This window comes from Sardina pilchardus, chromosome 15 (genome assembly GCF_963854185.1).
Source record: "Sardina pilchardus chromosome 15, fSarPil1.1, whole genome shotgun sequence".
Lineage (NCBI taxonomy): Eukaryota > Metazoa > Chordata > Actinopteri > Clupeiformes > Clupeidae > Sardina > Sardina pilchardus.
In genome coordinates, this window is record NC_085008.1 from 9890467 (window position 1) to 9916674 (window position 26208).

Genomic DNA, 26208 nt, shown 5'->3' on the forward strand with positions numbered 1-26208 from the left:
GTGTGTGTGTGTGTGTGCCCTCTCTAGCCCCTTCCGTTCTCCTGTCGGCCTCTCTACTCCACCACCATGCTCAACCTGTCTTTGTGTTTCACGGGGTTCCGGAAGAAAGAGGAAGTGGTGAGTCCGCACTACACTAACTACCTGCGTTTAAGGGTCATGCACTCAGCAGGCGTGGCCTTTTCTGTGTTGTAACAGTTCTGTCCTTCTACAGGTCAACCTTGTCAATCTGGTTCACCACATGGGCGGCACCATCCGCAAGGACTTCAGCGCCAAAGTCACCCACCTCGTAGCACACTCGACTCATGGAGAAAAATACCGGGTTGGTGCATTTGTTCTCCCAGATTGTGTCTGAGTCTGTGTTTTTATGTGTTTTCTTGAAGAGGAGTTGACTGAGCTGACAGTAGTTGCTGCCTCTTTGTACCCCCCATCCCCCCCCCCCCCCCCCCCCCCCCAACACATACACACACACACACACACACACTCACACTCGAGATGGGGTTTCTGAGTGCTGGTAAGTGTTGCCATGATAGCCGAGTAAATGGATTGAAATGCAGGTTTGGCTGCCTTGCCTCTGCACTCATCCGCACTCTGCAGACTCTTCACCGTCTCTGTTCTGCGACTGCCTCGTGTTACCTGAGAGTGCCGCCGTGCCACGCCGGAAAATTCTCTTCCCTCTGTTGATTCTCCGGAGTTTGTCCTACTTCTCACTTAGTCCCTGCTTATTTTTAAAAAGCTGAGAATCCAGCGTTCCCTTTGCTCCCCCTGCAAAAGCAGCCAGCTCAGAAGGTGTGAGGGTTGGGGTGGGGTGGGGTGGGGTGGGGTGGTGGGTGTGGATGGATGGATGGTTGTGGAGTTCTCACAAAGGACAGAATGTTAAACGCCAAAGAGATGCTACACCTCCATATGTATAGTCTGGCACCATATATTGCACGGCATAAAATAGATGAGGAATCTATTCTCACTGCTGGAATGGGTGAGATGAATATAATTTAGATGTGCACGCAACTAACGGTTACATCTTATGCTGCACTTGCCAGCCAGTGGTGTCAGCTATCTGATATTTACAACAGCCCACACACACACCAGACCTCAGAGTGGTGTTCTTTGAGAGTCTTATTTCTTGTCTCCATCGTTTTTTTCAGTTGTCTGCCTCTGCCTCTTTTGAGAGGAATTGATGAAGGTACATGTCGTCTTGAGTCTGCCTGAATCTACCATTTGACAGTTTCTCTCATTAAAAGTGTAGCTGCTCATCGTCTCCCCCACACCACATCCACTGAATGGAGGTGAATCATGCAACAGGGCCCTATTCATAATGGATAATGTGGCGCTTGATGCCCAACGTCCTTGTGCGTCTCGGAGTGCCGTATCGGTACTACCACTACCAAACGCCCCCTCCCCCGTGAGCTCACTGCCTTTCTTTCCATGAGTGAGTTTGAATGCGGCTGCACTCTTCCTCCTCTTCCTGTCCTTATGCTGTGCTTGTCCTTGCTGCAGGTGGCTGTCTGCATGGGCACTCCCATTCTCACGCCAGATTGGATCCTCAAGGCCTGGGAGCAGAGGGACAACATGTGAGTGATGGACACAAACACAGACACACACGTACATGCACTTGCACACACAAACTCTTGATTTGATAATAAAAAATAAGATAAGCCACACATGTGACCGTACAAGGCGAAACCAGTCGCTTTGGTAACATTTACAAAATTAAGTTACTGTGCTCACATGAATGGCCATAAACTAAGCTTTCCAACAATATGTATATCGATGGTATTGAAAAACTATCGCTAAGATAACCGCATTCAAAGTTGGCATGGTTCTCCCTTCTTGACATGCTAGAAGAGGAGAAAATCACTTTTTTAAGCGGCGTGAAACGGGAATGACTGCTAATGTGTTGAATCTTCACTGAGTTTAAGAGTCAAAATGTATGTTTTTCTGTGAAATTTGTTCACGTTATGAAAGTGTAGACTGTATACTGTCGAACACGTGAAATTCAAATTTTAGCCCGAACGTTTGTTTATCGTGGATTTTCTCAATATAGCATCGAGTGCAAAGCCACTGATTTTGCCCTGCAGGGTCACACATGTTTTTCGGGGGGATTTAATTTAATTAATTAATAATAATACAATGCATTTCATTTGTCACTTCAGGGTATACGTTCAGTTCTCCCTAGACAATACTAAGGGGGGAAAGATATCGCAATGTAATGATATGTGTGATTGCTATGCATTTACTTTAGTGTACAAAATGGTCAAAGATGATGTATTACACATTTTCAAAAATTTCTCTGGATTGGCTACCTACACCACACTTAACAAATGACATGTAAATCTACAGTTAACTATTCATTAACAATAAACAACAGAACAACATTTAAACAATAACATTGTTGACCACTTTGACTGATTTTGTGTGGCTTTGTGAAACTGTTATGATGACATCTACTGTATGTTCTTTGGTCATTCACAATCATAGCTGTGTCGTCTCTGGTTCTACATCCGTGAATTACCGCTTTGAGTATACTTGTGTCTGCAAACCTTCACAAGCAATCTGACAATGTTGTTCAACTGATGCCTGCTATACGCTAAATTCAGGGGTATCCTGTTATGAAATGTGCCTCTCAAGTAGCTGATGATTGTCTTTTCTCTGTCTCCCCCAGTCATTTCCATGCTGGGGACGAGAGCTTCCGCACTGAATTCAAAGTGCCCCCCTTCCAGGACTGTGTGCTTAGCTTCCTAGGCTTCACAGAGGAGGACAAAGCCAACATGGAGGAGAGGACACTCAAACATGGTGCGTAACACATCCACACACGCATCTGACATGGTTCTATAAACCTTGACATTCAGGCTCATGCTAGGATCATGCTGCGAAAATATAAGAAAAGTTAACACAGCATGACCTGGCCAGCTTTATCACCAAAGGACAGCTGTGTAACATGCTTACACACTTTTATCAGTGGCAGTTGGTGTTTACAAGGTTTGCAAGGTTTTTTTTATGCTAGCCTGCTAGTTTTAGGCCAAGACCCTTTTGTGCTACTTAAAAGGTCCATTTTAATAGCAGGTTTTAGCCAGTCAAGTAATCCACTCTCACTGGGATTGAGGGGAGGGTCACCTTGTGCAGAGGCATTGTTGTTTTGACTCTCTCTCTCTCTCTCTCTCTCTCTCTGTCTCTCTCTCTGTTCCAACCCCACCAACTGTCAACCAGGTGGCCGCTACCTGGAAGTTGGGAATGAGAAGTGCACTCACATGGTTGTGGAGGAGAACTCCATTAAGGAGCTGCCCTTCCCTCCATCCAAAAGACTTTACGTCGTCAAACAGGAGGTAAGATGGCATTGCGCTGGAGGCCCAACTGGTTATAGCCTCTGAAGAACAATGCTGTTGTGTGAAGGGAGCTCCTTTCCCTGGTTCACTCAGTGCCTCATGTTCAGGGAAATGAGCCCAGTTGTCTTATTCCCTCCTCACAATCTTTGGTGGAAAATGTCAAGGGCCCTACTTTTCTGTTATTTGACTCAAAATTGTGTTGCCATGTCCAGAATTGCAGAGCTTTTCCCACTGATCAATATTGTGTTCTGTGCAGACACTCCCAGACAGGTTTTTGCCAATTATTGACCATTTTTGTCTCTTTTTTTATTATCATTTTTCTTCCCCTGAAGTGGTTTTGGGGGAGTATACAGATGGATGCCCGAGCGGGAGAGTCCATGTACTCTTATGAAAAGGTATTTGAGAGAAACTTTGTGTTGTGTTTCTAACAGCAAAATAAACAATGTATTTGAAGTGTGTTGTGTGCTGTTTAGTTCTAAATGTACTGTAATGACTAAAGGTACTCTTAGCTTCAGATCTTCTTTTTGTTCTCTGGCTGTTTTAGTTTTGCTTGTTTTAGGTCTCATTCAGTCCTCTTTGTTTTCCCCTTCGGTCTCTCCTCCTGCTCCTCTCACCTGTCCAGCAGGCGGAGAGCCCGGTGATGAAGAAGACGTGCTCGCTGCTCTCCCTCCACACGCCCAACAGCAACCGCAAGCGGCGGCGGCTGCGCGACACCCTGGCCCAGCTGGCCAAGGAGACGGAGATCTCGCCCTTCCCGCCGCTCAAGCGGCCGTCGGCCGAGCACTCGCTCTCCATGGGCTCCCTGCTGGACATCTCCAACACGCCCGAGACCTGCAAGACCCTGGGAGGTGAGAGTGGGAGAAGCGGGGAGATGGGGTGGTGTACTGTACGTGGAAACACCTCCCACACCTCCACCCTGCCACTATTTTAATATCTCCCTGGTCTTTTGCTCATGACACTTTAGCAGCAGAGAGTATGATGAGAAGAGGAGAAGGAAGTGGGGAGGGGGGCATTTCTAGTTGTAGTTGTAGTGAAACGGCTTACAGTGACCTTATGACCTTTTAGAGAAGGGCCTGACTTCTTTGCCAAAAAAGAGCATAGCCGTAGAGTAAAGAGTGTACAGATACAACCCTAAAATCATTCCCACAGAGAAGCAGCCCCCATGCATGCTCCCGTGCTACCCTGTTCTCCATTACAGAGTGCAGTGTAGAGGGCAGGTGCAGGCCAGGCCGCTGCGAGCCGCTCCGCCAGCAGAGGAAGAGGAGGAGCAGCGGCGCGATGAAGAGTAGCCGAGAGTCCGGCAGGGCTAGGCAGGCAGACAGGAGGCAGACGGAGCGCTGGACGGCCTTCCAGCGCACCAGCACCCCTCAAAGGCTGGAGCTGGGGGCCCCCGAACCCCCCGAGACTCCGGTAGACATGGAGCTCCAGACAGACACCCCGCAGGGATGTGTGGGCGTCCGCGACGACAGGGAGTCAGCACCAGGTAGCACAGGGGATGTCATTACAGGGTAGATAGAGCCAGGAGGGGAAATGGCTCAGAGGAGCATCCCGAATGTTGTTCAGCTCTGAGGGGGAGCAGTCTGCCTCGCAGTGTTAAGAGAGGCAGGTTGCCCTCCCTCCAGTATTTTTATACACACTCCATTGAAATGTAATGGATTTATGGAGGGTGAGGAAGACACTTGGATATGTAGGCTTTTGACAGCCAGTGGCAGCAGTGTATATATATAAGCACATCAGAAGTGACTTCTGTCAGAATGGGGGTGTGCTGGCTTCCTAATGCCACGCTGACGCTTATGTCAACGGGACAGATTATTGTGCAGTAAGACATTGTGTTCTTTTTGATCCCTCTGAAAAGCGTGAAAAGCCCCCGCTGCCGCCGCCGCTGTCTTATCCGCTGAGTTGTGCATATGGGGGGGGTTTGGCGAGCGACGAGCGCAGCCAGGCTGGCGTGAGGGTTGGCAGCGCACCCTTCGCCCGTTATCTCCATAGTCACCTCGGCGATGCATGTCCATCGATCTGTTTCAGAGATGGCTAAGCCGTCGAAGAGCTCCACGCCCGCCCTGCCCAAGCAGTCTGCCAGGTGGCAGGTGTCCAAGGAGCTGTACCAGACAGAGAGCAACTACGTGGGCATCCTGGATACAGTGCTCCAGGTTTGTGTCACTGCCGGTGTCTCTTACACACACACACACACACACACACACACACACACACACACATACTACGAGGGGATAGCTCTGTGGTTGCTGCCTGTCCCCTTATCATGTCGGCCCAGCACTCAGGAGCAGTGAGGGAGAAAATGAATTAGATTTCAGAGTTGGGAGTTTTTGGTGGGTGTAAGGCCCAGTGCCTCATCCTCCCCACTCCCTCTGCTGCCCATCCACCTGTGGCCACGGCTGTCGGCTTCCCCCCCCCTGGGAGGTGGCATTACCAGTGGCCCACTCTGCTTTGCGGAGGTTTGCTAGTCTGCTGGGAGGGAAGCTGATGATTCACAAGGCAACTTTTTGGGCAGTGTGGGCCGGGCAAAGAGTATTTAGTTGTTCTGGCACACCTGGAGAACATTAATCATCAGTAAGCAAATGTTCATTATTACCCAGTTAGAACACATGGAATCGGTTATGAAATTGCCCCAGCAACATTTTTCAAAAAGTAGCCCCATGTGTCATCACACAAGTATGGGTTCTGTAAATTGACTAGGTCGTGTTGATTCTTGCATCTCAATGTTTGGAGCCAAACACAACAAATTGACTACCAAGATCTGCAACCTGGAATCTGACTGAAGCTTTTATCCATTTCCTCATCTTCCTGGTTTGAGTATTAAGAGTTTGATTTGCATTTACACCCAATGCAGTGTGTAGCAGTGAAGGAGCATTTACCTCTTCCACGAATGTCTCTGAAATTGGCAGAGCTAGAATTACCTGTGGCGATGAGGCTATGAGCGTTGAGGGCCTCGTAAAACCTGTGAGCACGTGGGAGGGCCCCCAACTTACCTAATGGCCCCGATAAAATGAGTAAAGAAATTACTCAGGGAAAGTGCAGGAGCTAAAAGCACCTCTTTCCTGCTTTGAATTGTTCCGTCTGATAATTAAGCTGACTGTTGTATTAATGGGCGATTCTTGCTACAAGTTATACATATACATAACAATCAAGAACATCCTCCCACACACACACACACACAAACCAAGTGTGACCGTGTGCAGTGCTGAGGCTGTCCCCCCTCCTGAGTGTGTTGCGTGCCGCATGTTCCCCCAGCTTTTCAAGGACCCCCTGGAGAAGGAGGGCCAGGTGGGAGGCCCCATCCTGGCGCAAGAGGAGATCAAGACCATCTTTGGCAGCATCCCAGAGATCTATGACGTGCACACCAGGATTAAGGTGAGTGGGGGTTCCCCTGCAGGTGTTTCACAGTGAAAAGGGGGATATCTGTGGGTGGGTCTCTGACCCGTGCATAACGTGGGTTCCCTCCTTTTGACAGGCGGACCTGGAGGAGCTGGTGATGAACTGGTCGGACGACAAAAGCGTTGGTGACATTATCCTGAAATATGTGAGTGTCGGCAAAGGGGTGGTGGGGGCGGTCAGTGTCTGTATATTCTCTGGGCCAATTAAAGAAGGTGTCAATTATTATAATTATTGTTATTATTATATTTTCTTTTGTGTCATGGGTGAAAATGTTTTGTCTCTTTTCATGCAGTCTAAGGAGCTTGTTAAGGCCTATCCACCGTTTGTCAACTTCTTTGAGATGAGCAAGGAGACCATTGTGCGCTGTGAGAGGCAGAAACCCCGCTTCCATGCATTCCTCAAGGTGAGGGGGGCATTTCATTAATGCATCTCTCTCTCTCTCTCTCTCTCTCTCTGTCTGTCATGCTCTCGCGCTCTCTCTCTCTCTCTCTCTCTCTCTCTCTCTCTCTCTCTCTCTCAGACTGTCTGAAACTATGTCTGAGTCCTTAAAAGAGTTTCCAAGAGACTATGAACAATTCATGCTGGTGTTATTCAGGAACCGGATATGTGTGTGTGTGTTTGTGTGCTTGTGTGTCTCCATCCGTCAAAGTGTATTTTTTGAGCGTGCGTCAGTGGCAGACTCTTTGAAGAGTCTCTGTGTGCGTCTCTGAGCTCTGTGAAATGTTTGTGTGCTTTGAGTTAAAGGCCCTCTCATGCCAGTCGTCTGCCCGGCTTTATATATCTGCCCCCTCCTGACTCTTCCCACAGATCAATCAGTCCAAGCCCGAATGTGGGCGGCAGACGCTCGTGGAGCTGCTGATTCGTCCTGTGCAGAGGTTGCCCAGTGTGGCTCTCCTGCTCAACGGTAAACCCTCTGCCTAACTGCCACACATACTCTCTGCCACACACACACACACACACACACACACACACACACACACACACACACACACACACACACACACACACACACACACAAACAAACTCTCTCGCTATGGGTGTGTATGGATAGTTGAATAACCGGTTAACCATTCAAGGAATACTGCACTAACATTAGAATCCCTATTCGATTATTCTACAACGCACCACGAAAGTATTAGCAAAGAATAGGATCGAAGCTTAGTACAGGTTCTGTGACAAAGTCGCTGTTAATTAAGTTACAATTTTGCATTTTTGTGTTATTATTTGAGTGTGTAGCCAACAAAATGCAGAGAAATGAAAGGTAGACTGTGTTTACAGTCCAATGGAGGACGTTAGGAGGAGTCTATGCGTTGCTAGAGACTCATTGCTAAGGATATCGTGCTGGAAGCTGTCCCCCTTATGCTCTTGATGATGCACCCTCAAAATAGCAGTGTTTGCAATGCAAATAGCTGAATAATAGGCAAAAAAAACCACCACTTTGTTTGAATATTTCAAATGATTTTTATGCACACGCCTAACACGAGCATAAAATCACAAACTCGTGCGCGCACGCACACACATGCATATACACACTCGCATGCATGAACAACAGATAGTCCATAGAACGGTTGAGTTTTGCCTGGTCCAGCAGACTCCCCACTGTGCTCCGTAGGACCCCCTTTGCCCCTCTTGCGCACGCATGCATGCAAATGCCCACGCATGCTCCCTCATTTGCACGCTTGTGCGCTCGTTCTCAGGCCCCCCACACGGAGTCTGTCTCTCCAGGATCACCCCGTCCCCATTACGCACGCTGTCAGAGGCGCTCTCTGATTGCCACGCTGAAAGACAATCTCACACAGCCTCCAGGACAATCTGATTCGTCTCGAGCAGTTTCATTGTTTGGTTGTGAGTTTGCATCACCAAAGCTGTTGTAATGTGCTGTGAATAATGGATACACTGCCATCTTTCTGTTGGTTTTTCAAGCAGAGAGAGCAAGAGAGACCCGCTGCTTATGAAGCCACTTTTTCACATCTCTCTCCCTCTCTTACCCCTCTAGACATAAAGAAGCACACATCTGAGGATAACCCGGACAAAATCACTTTGGAGAAGGCCATAGAGTCACTCAAAGAAGTTATGACGTAAGTTTAATGGACTTGGAAAACTTTTTTTTTCTCTCGTTTTACTCCTTCAGGTCTGTTTTTTCTTCTTTTTTTTTTGCCCTGCCTAAATGTTCAGTCCATTAATCATGTTCAGCGGGGTTAAGACTGGAGGACAACTCCTCCTTGATTAGGCAGTGCACCTGTGGTGGTGCATTAGGCTGGAGTGTTTTAAAATGCACCGTGTTAACTGAAAGTCAAGGGGCAAGCGTCTTTTGTTTTTTAGGAATTCCTTGTTTTAGCCCACAGAGATGGGTGTTGTGGTTTTGGCTTTAAGCCTTGAAAAAAAATCCTTGGGAATATTTTTTTTTTCTTTTTCCCTCAGGCACATAAATGAAGATAAGAGGAAAACAGAAGGTCAGAAGCAAATCTTTGATGTTGTCTACGAGGTGGATGGATGTCCGGTAAGCCTTTCAAGTTTTGCCATGATAAGACTCGCTGCCTTGAAACTTTATATTTCAAGGTTTTGTGTAATTGTTTGCGTTTGATCAGAACCCCTAAATGTGCACATTTCATTATTGTGTATTTTTGAGCGTTTAAAAGTGCCACTGCTTCCTGCCATCATCTTCTGAGTCATAGCTCATCAATGCAGCCTTCAGTGTAATAAACTTCCTTTCCACCTCATTATATGCACCTGAATCCTTTATGAACAGCTGGGAGAGCTGTTGAGAAAGTGTGCGTGAGCAGCCCTGTTCTGCCTGAAGTGCCTCTAATGGAGGTCTATATGACTCCTACCCTCACCCCCACCTGTGTCTTAGGACGAGTTGGAATAATTGCAATAAGGTCTTAAAACTACACAAAGGGCCCTGAATAGCTCAAAAGAACACTAGCTGAAAAATGAATTCTTTTGCTTTATCGACACTACTGTTAAAGTGGAGAATGCATGCTCCTGACTGTATGGATCAATCTGGGGGTATACAAAGTAAATGTGTTATTTACCTCTCCAAATAGTCCTGTTGAATAGCCAACTGCAGTTTTAGTACCCAGAATAAAAAGTCTAATAGAGATTGAGAACGTGACGTAAAACGCAACGCATTTTGGGAATAGGTGGCCCAAAATTAAGTTGTTTTACTGACGTGCGGGAACAACGAAGTGCAGTTGTCGAAATGCCGTTTACCTGCTGTGTTATAAAATTCAATAGAGTAACATGAAGCTTATCCTTTATAGTTTTCCAGCGTGGAAAAATAATAGTATACGTCATGTTTCAGAGGTGACAAAAAGGCGAGGAATGGCTTGGATAGCAGCACTAAGGAAGCGTGAGATTATAACTGTTTTTCACACAATTTTTTCACGCTTCGTTTTCATTATTATCATGCCAGATCATAGACCCAGACCCACTAGTTTACATAGGCTGGCATCAGGCGAGCCAAACCTACCCATAGTTCTTTGTGTTTTGATGTCTTTGGTCACATGTCTTAGCGATCTCTATATGTAAGAGAGAATCTTCACACAAAATAATCGACAGTTTGTAATCGCATGGGGCTGTTTAACTTTGGCGAAAGAGTGCTTTTTGTGAATGCTATATTACTAACTGTAAAATCTAATCACTTAGTTCTACTATGCATAAGCCACCGATTCTTGATCTTGGCTTGAGCTGTTTGGAGAAGACATGTTCTAGTAGGTTTATTTATCAGAGTTAAATGTTTTACCTGCAAAACCACACAATCCTTGTGTTAAAGGGATATTCCGCCATTTTTGGAAATACGCTCATTTTCCACCTTCCCTCGAGCAAAACAATCGATATTTACCTTGTTCCCGTTCATCCAGCCATTCTGTGAGTCTGGCGATACAACTTTTAGCTTCAGCCTAGCATAGATCATTGAATCGGATTAGACCATTAGCTTCTCGCCTGCTAGCTTCATGTTTAAAAGTGACTAAGATTTCTGGTAATTTTCCCATTTAAAACGTGTCTCCTCTCAAGTTAGAAAGTGCAATAAGACCAACTGAAAATGAAACCTGCCGTTTTTCTAGGCTGATTTGACATGGAACTACACTCTCATCTGGCGTAATAATCAAGGCAACTTGCAGCTACTGGCACTACTACTGCTTGTTGTCTATGGGGACTATTTTCAGATGCTGCGTAAGATATCACTGCGCCTATGGTACGTTTGCAAGTTGCCTTGATTATTACGCCAGATGAGAGTGTAGTTCCATGTCAAATCAGCCTAGAAAAACGGCAGGTTTCATTTTCAGTTGGTCTTATTGCACTTTCTAACTTGAGAGGAGACACGTTTTAAATGGGAAAATTACCAGAAATCTTAGTCACTTTTAAACATGAAGCTAGCAGGCGAGAAGCTTATGGTCTAATCCGATTCAATGATCTATGCTAGGCTGAAGCTAAAAGTTGTATCGCCAGACTCACAGAATGGCTGGATGAACGGGAACAAGGTAAATATCGATTGTTTTGCTCGAAGGGAGGTGGAAAATGAGCGTATTTCCAAAAATGGCGGAATATCCCTTTAAATGGAAGAAAAAAGCATCCACTGCCTGACTGTGTACAGCATGCTTCACCAGCCCTGCAGCATGTCAAAGCTGTCAGTCTCTACTGCACTCTTCATGGTGCTTAAATCATCCTGTGAGGCCATTGTTTTTCCAAATGGGAAAGAACTCTGGCAAGAACAGTCATTTAAGTAGCGCCAGCTTTATTGAAATGAATCAAACTGTGATTGACTTTATATGCAAGAGAGTTTTCAATCGATCCACCACTTAATAGGCCATCCCTGCAGGTGCACCTTCTAGCTAATAGCACTGTAATTAGCAACTCTATCAGCAAATCTCTCTTGATGTGATTCCAAGTTACTATTAATAATACACCTTGTTTTGACACTGATGCTAGTAATGATTTTTGCCCATAGTATTTGTTTTTATTGCGTATGTGCCTTTACGTGTAGAATATAACCTTCATACCTAATCTAATCATTGATTTAAATCATTGATCGATCCAACACTCCCTCCCAAAGCACGGATGCTAATAAATGATAGAACTTTGGGAGTCTCTAATAATCAGCCTGTCTTTGCATGTGATAAGTGTGTTTGGCCAACGACCCTAGAGCCTCTGTTTGAACCAGTGGCGCTGATGTCAGCCTTGTGATTGGTTGGTTGTTTTTTTGCTTTTGCAGGCCAACCTACTGTCTTCTCACCGGAGTCTGGTGCACAGGGTGGAGACCATCGCTCTGGGAGACAAGCCCTGCGATCGCGGGGAGCACGTCACCCTCTTCCTCTTCAGTGACTGCCTGGAGGTAACGAACGCGCTGCACTCTACATGTCCTCACCAAGCACACAGAGCGCCGCATGCAGCGTGACATTCCCCGGGTTGACATTGCTTTCATGCTACTGTCACCTGGAGGTGTTTTTTACACACACCGCACATGTGGAAAACCATTAGACTGTCTTGGTATTGCATCATTTTTGTAATTCTGTAATGAGAGCGGTACGGTTTTGGGCCCTCAAAGCTTGGTGAATAGCACTGACCTGTGTACTTCACAATTCTCAATTTTGTGTTATTTTATGCCAACTCTGCAGTTGAAGTATACACACCATTGTATGACATTGTATAACTCAGGCAGCTTTCTAACAAAGGTTCAACTTTTCTGTAGCCGCATTTGGTTTGTTGCTTTTCATCCCAACATTCGGGTAATGTAATGGGTATAGTCAGTCCCAGTGGTGTCAAGACCTGAATATAGAGTTTGTGCTGAGCTTGTGTGATCCATGTTTGTATGAAATTCAGCAGAATGAGTACACTGTCCAAGGCCATATTTAAATGTTGTACTGTTAATGATACACCCAATGTACTCCTCCTGCAGCTACTGTGGTACTTTTTCTTGAGGTTTAGCTATAATGTAGTTGTGATATCAGTATTGTCTCGGTTTCAAAACCTGCTTCGACTGCTCTGTTTTGGCAACACTCCCTTGACAACGCAAGGTGCCACAGTCATCGCATTGTTGCATCATAGTTTCGGTCTCTGCCTTTGGTGCAACAGTACTCTCTTCACAACCCTGCACAACTGTGATCCTTTTGTCTTCACTACAGCAATAATCTCCCATTTCCACAAGTTGTGACACAGTCCTGTTCTCAACACAACAGCGCCTTACCATAAAATGCTGCGCTGTGATAACGGTTCAAAGACAGTACATCCTCTCTTGCTGCTTTCCATGTCAGCCAGAGGCCAGAGCACATGTTTACTGCAGGTCATAGTTACTGTTGATATGACAACCATGGCAACAATGCACTCTTATCAACGGATACTTTTTTGCCACATCCCCAATTCTAGTTTCAGACTAACTCATAGTGGAGCCATTCTTTGAAATAACTAATGCTCAATTTTTCAAACGTTCTGTTTTTTTTTTGTTTTTTTTTCATTTTGATAGTCAGGAAGCACATCATGCCGCTTGCTAGCATTTGTTTATGCTTTGGTCAAGGTGTCTGAATCCTCACTATGGACACACAGTGTGTTTGTTTAGACAGCGATTCCAAAATAGCTAATCTATCTCCCAGCAAAGGACTCTTGGGTCTTTTGAAGAAAAAAAAAACAGTACCTGCTACCATCCAGATTTGTTTGCATTACTGCAAGGATAAGACGCCCGCTGCCGCGTGGCTCTCTTGAACTCATTTGCTGCATGCCCACTTGCATGCTCGAAGCGCTCTGGCGTTTTCCAGCTTAGCGGGGAGATTGATGTCACTGGTATGCTGCGGCACGCCTGTCAGAGAAGCACTGGAGCCTGGCGAACATTAAATAAAACATTTCTCATGAACTAGAAACCCTGTTCCTCCATACCAATGCCATGCCAATCTGTTCAGGCCCGCCGCCTTATGGAGACATCACTCACTTGACGGCACATACTATGATATCGCGCTGACTTGTATGAGACTGTACATGTGTGTGCGCGCACACCTTCGTGTGCAACACTTCTTAAGGCTCAATGAAAGGCGCCCACTCAACCTTGGGTCCTTCCTCAGATGGCATGGACTTGAGATGCTTAAAGTGCAAATTCGGTAGTGGCTGGTGGTGGTGGGGGGGATGGGGGGGGGTGCTGCACAGTCCCCGTTTTAAAGAATGTGAATTATTTATGTGTGTGTGCAGTCTATCGCTGCTGACACAGCTTCTTATGTATTTCCTAATTAGCGAGGGTTCGCATTGGAAACGGGTTGGGTGTGGGGGCGGCGGGGGAGGTTCTGGGGTGGGTGGAATTTAGCAATCACGCTGTTGAATGGAGTCCTGCCGGCCGGCCGGCCAACCGACCAACGGCGTGTGCAGCGCCAGTCTCGCAGGGGCGGACTGGGCCGGTAATGAGCGTGGGGAGAAGTGGGCTTGCACTTTTCAATTATTCATTGATTAACTCCCACCACCACCGCCGCCACCACCCACCCCGCTTTCATATGGCTCCCCTCCCCTCCCCTCCCTCCACATCCCTCCTTTATCTCTCCTCCTCTCCTCCACTCCTCCCTCCTCCCCTAAGCCCTGGTCAGCTTGGCCACAGCGCCAGATCATTAAAGGGAGGATAATGAGGGGCATCGTTTACCTTCGTTAAGGCACTATTGATTTGTCGCAGCTACCACAGATATCTCTGTCACACACAGACAGACACACACACACACGCACGCACGCACGCACGCACGCACACAGAGAGACAGGTAGACCACATGAGACAACATGGCTATATGTTGAATGTGGTGTCTTCTTAGCAAGCCATCTGTCTTGCTCTTCCACCCAGTCTCTACTAATCTGTCTCCCTCTTTTCTGTCTCTGTCTCTATCTTTTCTCTCTATTTCTCCTCCTGGCTCCCTCTTTGTCCTCCCTCCTCTCTGTCCCTGGCAGATTGCACGGAAGCGGCACAAGGTCATCAGCACGTTCCGGAGTCCTCTGGGTCAGACGCGCCCACCTGCTCAGCTCAAGCACATTGCCCTCATGCCTCTGTCTCAGATCAGACGGGTGCTGGACCTACAGGAGACGGAGGGTAAGTCACACACACACACGCTCGCTCGCTCGCTCGTATGAGGCCTTTTGCCAGCCATGCACACACATGACCACATTAGAAAACACAAAACCTGCAAACATATCTCCTTCATTTGTTGAAATGACAATATTACACATTAGTGCATAATTCAATCATTACTATCTGAAACGTCTTTAAAAAAAGAAAAAGCTGACATGCATTTATCAGAAGGGGTAAAGTGAAATAATTAATTTCTGTCCCAGAGTTTGATACAATGCTACTTACCCAGTAAGTGTCTGGGTAAGTGTCTACTGTATGTGAATGCAACTGATTGATACATACATCTAATTATTTGGGTTTTGCATAATATTGGCCAACTAAGCCACGGTGACTGAGTTCTCTCCACATTGCTGTGCTGTTATCGACCACCTTTTCATTCTTCACACAATTACAAGACAACTTATCTCTGAATTATTGTCTGACTCACAAATGTGTATACGTAGTCAGTAAACTCAAGTGTATATTGTTCATCACATTCTACTTCTTGAAGATGCATATTATATATATATATATATATATATACAGTGCCTATAGAAAGTCATCATACCCTTTTGAAATAGTTACTTTTTTTGTCTTACAGCATGAAAACAAAACCCATTTTTAAAAAATCCTGTTCCAGTTGTATTTACAAATTTAGCTGTACAACATCAACATAATGAAAAAGAAGTCAACAGTTCTGAAAATTAATAAAAAATTCTAAACTAGAATAACAGGGTTGGAAAAGTCATCATACCCCTGACTTAATACTTTGTAAAGCTTCCTTTTGCTTTCATTACAACCATCAATCTGTTTGGATATGTCTCTATTATAGCTCTATTCACACTAGGTATGGTGTGTTTTGGGTGGTGTACTGTGTTGGTTTTCGCCAAACATTGCACCTGGAGTTCAGTGCAAAAACACATCTGGAATATTCTGCTACCATGTGGAAAAAGCTTTTATGGTCAGATGAGACTAAGATCGAACTTTTTGGAGACTAAGATTGAAGTTTTTGGACTGAGCTCCAGGCGCTAACCAAACACAGTATACACACCCAAACACACCCAAAACACACCATACCTACTGTGAAGCATGGTGGGGTCAACATTATGTTTTGGGGATGTTTCTCTTCAGCAGGGACTGGGCAATTGGTCAGGATAGGAGGGAAAATGGATGCTGCCAAGTACACCCAAATTTTTGAGGAAAACCTGCGTCCCTCTCCTAGACAGCTGAGGATGGGGAGGTCATTCGCCTTCCAACAAGACAATGATCCTAAACATACTGCCAAAAGAACAAAGCAGTGGCTTAAGGATAGAATGGTGAATATCCTTGAGTGGCAAAGTCAGAGCCCTGACATAAATCCTATAGAAAATCTGTGGATTGACTTGAAGAGAGCAGTCCATCGCCATTCCCTACAGAATTTGACTAAATTTTAACATTTCTGCACGGCAAATATTCCCCTATCTAGGTGTGCAAAGCTATAATAGAGACATATCCAAACAGATTGATGGCTGTAATGAAAGCAAAAGGAAGCTTTACAAAGTATTAAGTCAGGGATATGATGACTTTTACAACCCTGTTATTCTAGTTTTTAATTTTTTATTAATTTTCAGAACTGTCGACTTTTTTTTCATAATTTTGATGTTGTACAGCTAAATTTGTAAATAAACCTGGAAAAGATTTTTTTAAAAATGGGTTTTGATTTCAGGCTGTAAGACAAAAAAAGTAACTATTTCAAAAGGGTATGATGACTTTCTATAGGCACTGTATATATATATACTGTATATGTCAGCGCAACAAGATAGTCTTTATGTTTGCCGCCACTGTAAGACCAAGGATTTTATCAAATATCCTTGGAGACTCACAAATGTACAGGATTCTTCCTTGAACCAGACACTTAGTTTGTTTGAAGCAAAAGCATGTAGAAAATAAGGAAACCAGCTAGGTTCCATTGCCTAGCAACAGGTGCTCCCACAATCTTCCTTCTTGCCTTATGTTTTATGGCACATATGTTCCAGGAACCCATTTGAGGTTGACCTGAGACGTCATGGAAATGAATGGCCTTAATGAGCATGTCTGTGCTGAAAATGTCTTCTCTCGGCCTCCCATTGAAGATGCACTCTAAAACTGCCTGTTAAGCTGTGGTTGCGATGATAAATAACATGCATTGCATATGTGCACCTGGGTTGTTCAGGAACAAGAACGGCAACAATTACATTACTTCAAATCTATTAGTTGTCAACTAAAAGTTAATGGGTTTGTGTAAATTTCTGCAGAAACCACCTCAAATTCCTCCTCTCCTTAAACCGAGATATTTCAAGCTATACTGTCTGTTATGGTAAACTAAAAGCATTCTATATATGGATTAAACAAGGCATTTGAGGACCTATTCCTGGGCTTTGGGAAACACTGACATTTTATGGCATTTTATTGATTAAACAAGTACTCAATTAATTGAGAAAATAATCAACGGATTAATCGACTATCAAAATAGTTGTTAGTTCCAGCCCTATTTTGGAAGCTTTCATGAAAATTGTTGGCGTCGCTTTAGATGTTACCATATTGATGTACTATCAGAGGCCTGCCGAAATCACCGTATGGGCTTTTGGAGAGTGAAGCTTCCTCTTCCTTCTCATCTTCCTTTTTTCTTTTTTTCTCCTTCCTTTTTGTTTTCTGTTTCCATTCGCTTTCTTTTCTGTTGGCACTCAGTTGATATGAGCGAACAGGAGGCCAGTTGAGCCCATAAGAATGCTTGATACTTTGTGTGTGTGGGAATTCAGTAAACTGGCGCTCGGCTTCGCAAACAAGTCAAATCTGGACATCATCAGTTGGCGCCACAAGTAGTTACATAAGAATTTGATGGCAAATGAATAATTCAAATATATAGATAAATCGCCACAGAACTCTGTTAAAACAAATGGGGTGATCACGATATATCTGGGTACACCTGTTCATTGCACCTTTTCCCTGCTTGTGTTAAACATTAGTAAGGCCTATATTTGACCTTTGCTTTCACATGTTTCATTTTTTCCCACCTCCACGCTCTCCTTGCCTCCTTCCTTCATTCCATGCTTGCATCTTTCCTTGCTTGCATCCCTTAGTTCCCCTGACAGGGCTGATGAATGTTTGCTTTGGCTTCCTGTCAGGGCTTTATCCACACAACTAACACTCTACTCTCACTCCGAGTATTTCTGACGGACATTATGAGCTAATGTCTAAACATACCGGAGAACATGCGGAGATTCTGTTCATGTGCGTGTTAAACCATGTGGAGGTTCTGTTCATGTGCGTCAGTGTTGTTCACACACAAAACCGCATAATGTCAGCATGTAAGCGTCATTTTCACTCCAAGGTTCACGCATCCATTTGACAAAGATGGGCACATAGTGCGGAGGACGCGTCTGAAAGCAGCTAGAGAAAGGTTATGGGAGCGGGAGAGGAGGCGTGGTAAAGCTCAGCCCTCCTGTGGAAGGTGGACCAATTCCCCAATGCAGCTTATTCCACCCCACCCCACCCCACCCCACCCCCAATCAATCAACTCAGATGCACATCTTTTTGTCTAATCTCACACGTCCATACGTTTATGCGGTCCATTGCTCTGGATTTTCCCACAGTGAATTCCTGTGTGTAAGCCGGCGCAGGGCAGTGTTTTATGCAAGTTAAAAGAAACAAGAACATATTCATACCATATTAACTGTCCCCGTGTACCAACCTCATAGCGGAAGAACTTTAGCAAAATTAGTGTGTAAGCCGCGGCTAATAGTCGGGAAATTACGGTTGGCCCCTCTCCCCGTGTCCTTGTCTCATTGGTGTGTGTTTGTGTGTGTGCGCTTGTCTGTCTGTCTGTCCTTCCTCCAGAATGTCAGAATGCCTTTGCACTGGTGGTACGCCCCCCCACTGAGCAGGAGAACCTGTTGTTCAGCTTCCAGCTGATGGCTGAGGACACACACAAGTCCGTGTGGCTCAAGACCCTCTGCCGCCAAGTGGCCAATACCATCTGCAGGGCCGACGCAGTGAGTGACCATTGCTACACATGCACACACACGCACAAGCACATGCTAAAGCATATTGTTATGTCCACACACACATTTTCTCACATACTAGGACACACTTGCACTGACACCACACACACACTAAAGTTGATAAGGACGACTGCAAATAGAATTATTTATTTCATTGGTAAACCAGCCAGCCCTTTATTTCGTTTAATTTATTTATGTATTTTTTATCATTAGGCCTTTAAATTACCACGTGTGCAGTGCTGTGGTCTCCCTCTCCCTTTTTGTCCACTTTAATCCTATTAGATTGTCTGCTGTGCTTTAGCCTGGAAGACAGATTAATGTAATTAGAGGTGGAATTGAACTTGAACTTTACACTTCAGACAAAGATGGCATTATCGGACCCCGAGGCACAGCCCGCGGAGCCCCCAAGCAGCACACGCATGTGTAATTGGCTCCCTGCGCTCAGGCAGACATATACGTCTCACCCCGTCATAATTAGCATCGGGCTCTCTGCCTGCTGCCCATTCACCTGCAGCTGCATGGGGGGGGTTGCCACTAGGTGGCGATGTTTGACTCTCTTATGGACCCAAGTCTTCCCTGGTGGTTGGGTTGGCTGTGTCAGTGTCTGTTGCTCTCTTGTGCCTGCTTGCTCTTTTGGCATCTCCCTCTCCCTCTCTCTCCCCTTCCTCTCTGTCTGTCTGTTACCCTGTCTGTCTTTCCCTTCTTTCTTTCTCTCTCTCTCTCTCTCTCTCTCTCTCTCTCTCTCTCTCTCTCTCTCTCCCTTTTTCTTTGTCTGTACTTTTTTTTATCCCTCTCACACTCTCACTTTTTCCCTCTTTCTCTTTTTTCCTTCTCGTTTTTTTCTTTTCCTGTCTTTTTTCCTGTCTCTCTCTCAGCCCCTTTTCTCCCTTGTGTTCGTTCGCTCTCCCTCTGTCCCCCTCTCCTTCTCTCTCTCTCTCTCTCTCTCTCTCTCTCTCTCTCTCTCTCTCTCTCTCTCTCTCCTCTCTCTCTGAATGCCAATGAACCGTGGGGCTGATTGTGAAAGCCGGACGGCGGCTCCTTCAACTCTCTCCCTGCGTTTTGACAGCTAAGCAGAAAGAGGCCGCGCGGCGACTTATTTATTTCTTTCCTGTCCGTCTTCACCAGGAGGACCTCATCCAGTGCACCGATCCCGACTCCCTCCAAGTGAGCACCAAAGATATGGACAGCACACTAAGCAGAGCCTCCAGGGCCATCAAGAAGACATCAAAGAAGGTGGGTGGGTGTGTGTGGGTGTTTGGAAGGCGGGTATACTCTATGGGTTTGATCTGTGTATTTGTGTGTGTGTGTGTGTGTGTGTGTGTGTGTGTCACTGTAGTGTTTCGCTGGCTGTGCCTAAGCTTTGTTGTCCTTGTAGCTCTGTGTGTGTGTCTGTGTGTCTCTGTCTCTGTGTGTGTGTGTGTGTGTGTGTGTGTGTGTGTGTGTGTGTGTGTGTGTGTGTGTGTGTGTGTGTGTGTGTGTGTGTCAGATCACACTACCCTCATCCCTGCTTATGTATTCTGTTGGTAATCAGTATGATGCCCCTGGTTCTCAGATGCCAGCCATCCCAATGTCCAACTCTGTCCCTGTCCCTCCCCACACTTTAAGTTCAGAATTAGACCTCAAACCAGATGTGGAAGGACACAAGATGCCAACAGCAAGGCTTTTATGTCAAGACCAAACTGCATGTTCTCTTCTGTCTCATATGAAGGACATTTAGCCTGAATGTGCATTGTGATGTATGTCAGAGAACTGGTACGCCAGTGTCATGTCTCAGTGTTGGCGGGTGCTCCCCCATTGGTTTGATTGACAGTGTGTGTGTGTGTGTGTGTGTGTGTGTGTGTGTGTGTCTGCGCATACTAGGTCACCCGGGCCTTCTCCCTGACCAAGACCCCCAAGCGTGTGATCCAGAGGGCCTTCATGGTCAGCAGCACTCCAGACAAGAGTCCCGGCCTGGCGTCCGAACACATGAGCCGTGCCGGCAGCAGCTCCACCCTGGCTGTAGGTTACCTCACTATCACTCTTCATCTGTCTGTTTCCACCCTGCTCTCCATCATATCAGACTGGAACAGGTTGCCGTTGTCTCTAATTTGAAGCTGATGATATACCACCGTGGACACCGTGCACAATTGTTTCTCATAAGCAAAGTCTGCGCAGACTAATCATTTAGCAGGTGCTTTCATGCAAAGCAACCTGCAGTACAGGTGCATATTTTCATTAGTATGTTTGCTCCCTGGGAATAAAAGTGCAGAAGGATTCGCTAATAAAATGAGAAATTTCTTTATTTCATGCTTCAGCGAATCATAGCTGATTTGATAACCAGCTGCGCTGTTTTAAGGTAGATAGTGATTGCTATTAGATAGTGGAGTAAGTGGTTATCATGGGGCAGAGAAAACTATAAACGTTTAAAAATATAATAGTCTTTACTCTTTACTGTAGATTGAAATGCATTAGAGATATTGTGTCAAACACTGATTGAGTGATTGAGCTTGAGCACTGAGACAGCAGCAGCCAAATGAGTATATACATTACAGACACAAATGCACACATCTGTGTCCGCTCTGTGTGAAGTCGTGTCTACTGAAGGATGCCTGGGCCAGCAAAGCAGTGTTTGAACTTTTAAAGGCGAGATAAGAAACACCGTTTCCTAGTACAACCAGACATTTTGGGCTTTTATGTCTCTGTTTCAGGCCTTTTTTCATTTTTTAGCTATCTCATTTTGTTTTTACAGAACTAGCTGTTGTACTGTAGTTGGTTGTTCTTCACTTTATGACAGCAAAAACATCTCCGTTCCTTAGAATGTGATTGAGGTAGAATTGTCTTTAGAGGGGGAGAAAACATGGTTGCTGTGATTTTTCGAACTGCAAACTTGAATGGCTGCTACATTTTCTCCGTCAGTACTTAAGTAGATGCACAGAGAATTGTCCTGTGTGATTTGAATACTTTGTAGTTTTTGAGGTATTATTTAAAGATTTGATGACTTGGTATGTTTTTCAAGGGGTACATTGTCATGTTTTTTTGTCCATTGTGCTTGAATGGACAAAAAAAGAGTTTGTCCTGGAATTTTAGTTTAGATAATTCAAGAAGCATAGTTCTTTTTTCTTTGCCTTTGAAAAACCTTTTATCCCTTACATTGTCTTGCGTTTCTGTGAGGAGTTAACTGGTGTCACTTTATTCAGTCATTGATTTTCCAGGAGTGTTTCTGTCCTTCAGCACCTTGAGCTGTGCACATTCTTCTCAAAAGCCTGCATTTGAAAAGGTTGCTGCAAGTGTTCTCGTTTTCTCAGAATGGCGATATGAATCACAAAAATGCTAAATATTTCAGGAACCCTCAATAAAGGGAGAGTTCTGACCCGGTCCTTCATGCCATGGGGGGTGGTCACATTAATTCTATCCTCTCTCTCTCTCTCTTCATACTTGCTCTTGATCTCCTCTCATTTCTTTTTATTTTTGCTCTTCCCATCTCTTACTTATTCTCTCTATCTCTGGCTGTCTCTCTCATCATGGCCCTGCGCTGCTTGTAGATGGCGCGCTCAGCGTCCACGTTCAGCCTCAACGGCCCCGCCAAGAACGCGGTGGTGCAGCGCTCCAACTCCCTGGACCACCCCCCTCGCCCCCGCGTGCCCGTGTGCCTGCGCACGCCCAGCAGCCCCGAAAACGCCGCCCCCGAACCCCCCAACCAATCCCAGCCCGGGCCTCGCTCGCCCTCGACCCCGGCCAGCCGCGCGGCAGCCCTGCCCCCGGTGTCCCCTCTGAGTGCGTATCGGGACCTGCAGGTGCCCCGGCCCCCCGGCCGCAGGGAGACCCTCCTGTAGACGCGACGTGAGGACAACACACTTCTCTCTCTCCCTCTCCCGTTACGCTCTCCTGTTTTCTGTCTGGCTTCCAGTCTGCTCTCTCTGTGTGTGTGTGTGTGCACTCTTATAATCCGTATACCCATATTTACAATAGCGGGCATAATCATGGCACTGTCTCTAACTCCTTCTGGCTGGGCTCTGCTGGCACACACGTGGTGTATCTCCATCTTCATTACTGGCATATGTGCGACTAATACCGAGGGCAAATGCCAGTGCGCCCACCGCACAGTGTGTGTTTTAACCCTGTGCTGTGGACAACGCAATGAAGCGGGCCCTCACTGTCTGTCATCCCCAGCTTTTGGCCTCACTCCAGCTAATCTGCAGCACCTACAGCGCTGAACATTGTGCCGGCGATTTAATCATTCTGCCGCTAATTTAATCCAATAAAGCCGCATCCCGTCTGCCAAATGCAGCTTCAACGAAACGTTGGAATGCGGGCGGGCGGGCGAGCATGATAGTGGGAATTTATCGCGCCGCGTTTGAGCCAAGCCAGGCTTTTTGGGTTTATCGCTCTTGTCGCTGGCCAGCTGGATTGATAAACAGTACAAGCGATTGTAAGTGCCGATGCACTTTTTCACAAGTCTCAATAACCTGTCTCGGGTCCCCTTTACACCTGGCATTAACGTGGGGCTTTTCATCAGGAGGGGATCTTGATGCAACTCGCATACATTACATTTACAGGTGATAGTTGCATTAAATGTGCCGCTAATGCGACCAGACACAGATCCGATAGCATCTCTACAAACAGGGAAATCGCCAGTCAAAGGATTAGTGTAGCTTTGACATGGTGTTTTGTTGGATTTTATTCATCTTAAGGATGTAAATAACTTCCAAATATATATGATCCATGATTATCCATAAATGGCGCGACTCTTGTGCCTGTTAGAATAGCCAGAGGTTAGAATATGTCTGTACACCGGAAGAAGGACTCGGGAGATGCAACAATGAAAAATGACATTACTCAACAGGGCTCAGAAAATGCACGGCTACAGACGATATTAGCTTCGACACTTTCCTTGATGTGGTCAGAATCTTTTCCTGTCCACCTCCCCATTTAGATTCAGTGATCACATGACCTCCCAATTACAATACATACATCCATCCGTCCTTCCCGCCACATCCGCCTGGTCTGAGGTGCTGTCTGTCTCGTTAATGCCAGCGGTAAAGGGGCCCTGTGTGACTCACCTGCTGGTGGTGTCACTGGTCATTAAGGGGAACTAACCGGTGGTGGCCACACCAACAAATGTCGCACAAGTGGTGGTGGATTAAATTGGCTTCTTGCTTCAGGTCCCCCCCCGCGTCTCACTCTGTGGTGTTCAAGCAGGCTTGCAGATCCTGCCCACTCCTGGCCACCTTGGTAGCTGTGTGGTGGGCTCTGCTTTTGACTGCGCTCGAGGCCAAAGCACAGTCAAGTATCTGTGCATTGTTCTCCAGCAGTAACCTTGTGCAACAACCAAAAAATCCCCTTATTTATATTTATATAAGGCCTTTTATGTGCACCTCTCAATTTAGTCTCTGACTCATTTTGTTATTAAGAGCTGCTGGGGGAGAAGAAGGTGAAAGGATGAGCTCTGACGTGTGTGAAATTGCTAAATTGGTACAGGCAGGCCTGCTCTGTAATCGGCCGTCCTTGGAAACGGTGGAATGGCCGTTAACATTTAGGCCTACAGATTGTATTCTTTGTGGTGCACATAAAAGAATCTTTTCCATCATCCCCAAATGCACTTATTTGATGTCTCCCTTGGTGATTAAATTTAGTCTGTCTCAGAAGCCAAACTTTGATGATAACTCTGTGGTCTGTGTTTATTTATCGTTGTTGCGTTTTGTTTTAATTCTTGTCAAACCTTCCTCCTCTAGGCTGTCCACTCGCCATCCATGGTGAACTTGCATTCCATGTTTGAGAGGAAGTACCACACCTTCAGCCGCTCCTCAACACACCTCATTTAATACTACTTGCCTGGAATCCAGTGGGTCCTTAAGCTCTATGAAAGTACTTAACGTTAACTAATCCTCAGAGGTACAGCAAATATCTCCCACACTTTCGAGTGTGTATCTTAACAAAAGCTTGGACAAATATTGTCTGGCTGGAAATATGAAGGATAATTTGTGTGTATTTGTTTCACTTATCTGGTATTAAGCGTTTCAGGCACATTTAATTAACACACATAGATATGCAGTAACTGACCAATTGATATATTTTGTCTTCATAGAGGGATGTAGTGGTTTTCCGTAATTATTAACAAATGAAAGTATTCATAACATTTAATGGGAACAAGCCTGTTGGTTTTGGTTACCTTATCTTTCAGCTTTTATAAAGCTATTATGTATTTTTCTTTTATTGCCAGTGATCAGGATTAGGGAGAAATGAGTCACTCAAGAATAGGCATTCATTCTTTCTTTTGTGTATGTTTTAAAAGTGATTTTATTAGTTTGTTGTGCGTCTATTGTTTATGTGTCTTGTGTAGCCTTACATATTTATACATCAAAATCATTTATATAAATAGCCTATTTGAATGTTTCTCAGCATTCCTCTTTTTCTATTTATGTAGTATGCGTGTGTTCCTTTGTTTTTGTTTTTCTCCTTGTGCTCTCAGTGGCTCTATATTATATATCCTGTCTTTTCTTTATCCGTTTCCTCTGAAGAAAATATGAGCAGGGTTCATTCCTGTAAATCAATGCAGATTTCTCTCTCACACACACACAGACACACACAGTCACATATACCCACACAGGGGTTTGACTTCAAGATAATGACTTTCTACTTTTAAATGATTTCACTTGCTTTATTTCAATAAAAGCAGCAAAACTCAATTAGTCAGTATTACCAGTGTGTTCATTTGTCTTCCTTAAATTTACATCTCGATTTTGAAAAATAAAACAATTAGACAGCTTTTGAACAGTGCTCCAAGTTGTACATTTATGCTTTGTTTTCCAGGGCTGGTTAATGCCATATACCGGTACATGTCAATGTTTGATTATCAGAATATTGAATCAAATTCAGTCAATTTCATGGCCACTTTAAATTGGCCAAAACTCATGAAACTCATTCAATAAAATCAATGTTCATCTCCACAAATGTTACTGAAAGTTCAAACCAATGGAGCACAAGAGAGTGGGAGCCATTTTCTCCAATAGAGGATCATACTTAATGTCAGTCTTTTCCATTAACCATTGTTCCCACTGAGGCCAAGAACTTACATGGGTCATTGTTCCCTCCATTCAACTTAGCAAATGTTCTTAAATGAGGCAAAGCACACAAAGGATAAAAGCCTGACTAAGGCGTCAGGGCAAGTTTAAATTGCATGCAAGGATGTAACATTGTATGAGAGGTTGAACTATACTGTGTGTACTGGTGCTGAGTTGATGGCAGACACAATTGCTCCCATCTTCGCCTCGTTAAAAACAATCACCCAACAGAAACAGAAGCCTGCGTTGTCCTCACATACTGTATCTGCCTCTTATGCAAAAAGCAGGTCATTCAGGCCTCTCTTCTCTGCAAGCTTCAGTGGAAGATTCCAGAGTTCAATGTGGGCTTTGGAGGACATTTCACTAAA

The 26208-nt window shown here is 45.2% G+C and overlaps 1 protein-coding gene across 7 annotated transcripts in view; it reads left to right on the top strand.

The window, feature by feature from the left end:
* ect2 (epithelial cell transforming 2) overlaps nucleotides 1-25465 on the top strand; it is a 30205-nt gene extending 4740 nt beyond the window's left edge. For 2 of the 7 annotated variants that reach the window (XM_062556016.1, XM_062556018.1), the window contains 21 exons: nucleotides 28-117; nucleotides 212-319; nucleotides 1495-1568; nucleotides 2660-2790; nucleotides 3205-3320; nucleotides 3653-3715; nucleotides 3943-4168; nucleotides 5346-5470; nucleotides 6570-6689; nucleotides 6790-6858; nucleotides 7006-7116; nucleotides 7521-7617; nucleotides 8710-8791; nucleotides 9135-9213; nucleotides 11929-12048; nucleotides 14625-14763; nucleotides 18637-18791; nucleotides 19926-20033; nucleotides 20661-20798; nucleotides 22322-22619; nucleotides 24512-25465. In XM_062556016.1, coding sequence (XP_062412000.1) covers nucleotides 28-117; nucleotides 212-319; nucleotides 1495-1568; nucleotides 2660-2790; nucleotides 3205-3320; nucleotides 3653-3715; nucleotides 3943-4168; nucleotides 5346-5470; nucleotides 6570-6689; nucleotides 6790-6858; nucleotides 7006-7116; nucleotides 7521-7617; nucleotides 8710-8791; nucleotides 9135-9213; nucleotides 11929-12048; nucleotides 14625-14763; nucleotides 18637-18791; nucleotides 19926-20033; nucleotides 20661-20798; nucleotides 22322-22612 — 2442 coding nt within the window. In that variant the 3' untranslated portion in view covers nucleotides 22613-22619; nucleotides 24512-25465. The remainder of the gene's footprint in view (nucleotides 1-27; nucleotides 118-211; nucleotides 320-1494; nucleotides 1569-2659; nucleotides 2791-3204; nucleotides 3321-3652; nucleotides 3716-3942; nucleotides 4169-5345; nucleotides 5471-6569; nucleotides 6690-6789; nucleotides 6859-7005; nucleotides 7117-7520; nucleotides 7618-8709; nucleotides 8792-9134; nucleotides 9214-11928; nucleotides 12049-14624; nucleotides 14764-18636; nucleotides 18792-19925; nucleotides 20034-20660; nucleotides 20799-22321; nucleotides 22620-24511) is intronic. The other 5 variants (XM_062556017.1, XM_062556019.1, XM_062556023.1 and 2 more) reach the window with 3 other exon arrangements.
* Nucleotides 25466-26208: the final 743 nt, after the last annotated feature.